This window comes from Etheostoma cragini, chromosome 22 (genome assembly GCF_013103735.1).
Source record: "Etheostoma cragini isolate CJK2018 chromosome 22, CSU_Ecrag_1.0, whole genome shotgun sequence".
NCBI classification, from domain to species: Eukaryota; Metazoa; Chordata; class Actinopteri; order Perciformes; family Percidae; genus Etheostoma; species Etheostoma cragini.
Window position 1 is genome coordinate 21,236,479 of NC_048428.1, and position 2,124 is coordinate 21,238,602.

The 2,124-nt window shown below is 42.6% G+C and overlaps 1 protein-coding gene across 1 annotated transcript in view; it reads right to left on the reverse strand.

The window, feature by feature from the left end:
- The window catches only part of LOC117938276 (vasoactive intestinal polypeptide receptor 2-like), a 34,106-nt gene that overhangs the window by 2,830 nt on the left and 29,152 nt on the right, over positions 1 to 2,124 (reverse strand). Inside the window, exons 6-7 of the mRNA XM_034862799.1 lie at positions 840 to 990; positions 269 to 329 (exon numbers count right to left, since the gene is read on the reverse strand). Coding sequence (XP_034718690.1) covers positions 269 to 329; positions 840 to 990 — 212 coding nt within the window. The remainder of the gene's footprint in view (positions 1 to 268; positions 330 to 839; positions 991 to 2,124) is intronic.

The following is a 2,124-nucleotide window of genomic DNA, read 5'->3' on the forward strand; positions in this document are numbered from 1 at the left end:
GCCCTGCTATGTCCAACTATGCCCTGCTACGTCCAGCTATGCCCTGCTACGTCCAGCTATGTCCTGCTACGTCCAGCTATGTCCTGCTACGTCCAGCTTTGTCCTGCTACATCCAGCTATGCCCTGCTGTGCTGCGCTACATACTGCAACACCCTGCAGCGCCCTGCTATAACTAATACTACAATATTTTGTAATATAATAATTTTAGTCACTGTTCCATTTTCTTTGTATTGATTGATTGTCGTCAGGTTTAGACGTGCAGGCTTACCTTGTGTCCTCCAGGTTTATTCTGCATATGATCCACGCTAGCATGAAGACTAAAGGGATCCCTGAGAGAGGAGAGGAGAGAGGAGAGGAAGTGTGTTTAGATTCTCAGTCTGCACATCCTCACGAGGTGCCACGCTGGACATATGACACACACACACACACACACACAGGTACAATAAACAGCTGGAGCTGAATGTTGATGCATTAGGGAGGAAGTGTTGGCAAAGTGGTGATGGATGGTGGAAGAAGGTGTCGCATGGCAGCAGAACAGAGCTGAGCGAACACAGAGAGAGGAGCCAGGAGACCGTTTACCACCCGACCTTTTAGGAAATACACTTTCACCAGCATGACAATGTCTCTCTCTCTCTCTCTCTCTCTCTCTCTCTGTCTGTATATATTGAAATAATAGAGAGATAAGAATACAGTCCTAACATTCTGTAATGTATTCTTAAAGAAATGTGAAAATATTGGCACGTATTGTAGAATATTTGAGGATAATTTCGATGAACTAAAATATCTTTACAACCACTAATGAACTATTCTTGCAGTGCTCCTGTTGTGGTGCGCCGTACCCCAGCCGATGAGCATGTACATGGAGAGGCGGGGGGAGTAGCTGTGGATGACGAGCAGCAGCGTGTGCAGGTACAGACCCTCCACCAGCAGCCAGAAGAAGTTGGCCATGACAAAGTAGTTGAACAACACCAGGCTGGCCCTGCAGCCCACCTACAACAATAACACCAATATGCATTGATTATTATGAATTATGGTCTGATAATGAGTCAAAAAGACGACTAATTGCTGTTCAATTAAATTTAAGACATTTAGGAAAATGTCATCATACAGATTAAAGGCAAGGTCGGTAATGTTGAAAAGATAGCAAGATTTGAAAGTTGCATCTCCTCCACACACAGCTATAGAACTCAACAGTCCCGCCGCTCACAGCGGGTTCCCAAAGTTAAACTACAATGCAATATCCTTTGAAAATTGGAGTATACGCCATGAAATTGTAACGGTCGATGGTAGACTTAAAATCAGCTATGACGTGACTAAGCAATTGCATATGCTCATATAGACGGCAAAAGTTCATGGGGCGCCAACCACCGGGAAGCTAACGTAAGTTTAGCTAACACCTAATTTGGCTAACAGCTAGCAAACAGCTTGATTCAGTCTAAAGTAAGGTTAACACAAACTTAACACTGGGAAAAGCAGCTACAGCTAAAGGTAACAGCTGTTATATATATTTGGTTATTTTCAGGTTTTATATTGAGGGTCTTTTAAAGTTATTACATGCTGTCTGAGCTAGCGGTTAGCCAAATTAGCTGTTAGCTAAACAAACGTTAGCTTCCTTTATTCAGAGGTTTATGGGATGAGCAGTTCCTTCACTCCATAATGAAAATATGAACACAATCTTGTACCTTTGACTTTTGGGATTTTCTGTTTGTTTTTTCACTGGAAATGATATGCTGTATGTTTATGAGTCACGTGGTAGCTGGTTAGCCTAAAATTCATTTTCAACATGGTCTAAAATTCTTCATATACAGATTTTTCAGACGTTAATGGGAGAAATGAAAGGGAAATTTTACTTCTGGAACCCAAGGTCTCTCAAAGGAGAGACGGGACCGTTGAGCATTATGCCAAAGACGTTTTTGTTGTAAAAAGCCTTTTGAAACGTCAATGACGTCAAACACATCGTACGGTACTGCTTTACAGCGAGCTCTGAGTCACTTCCTTTTCTCTCTCGAGGCATTGACAACACAGCTGACAGGTTAGGATCTCCCTGTCAATACACGTGCTAGAAAGAGGTTTGCTGATGTTGTGAAGTATTTGTGTGTGTGTGTGTGTGTGTGTGTGTGTGTG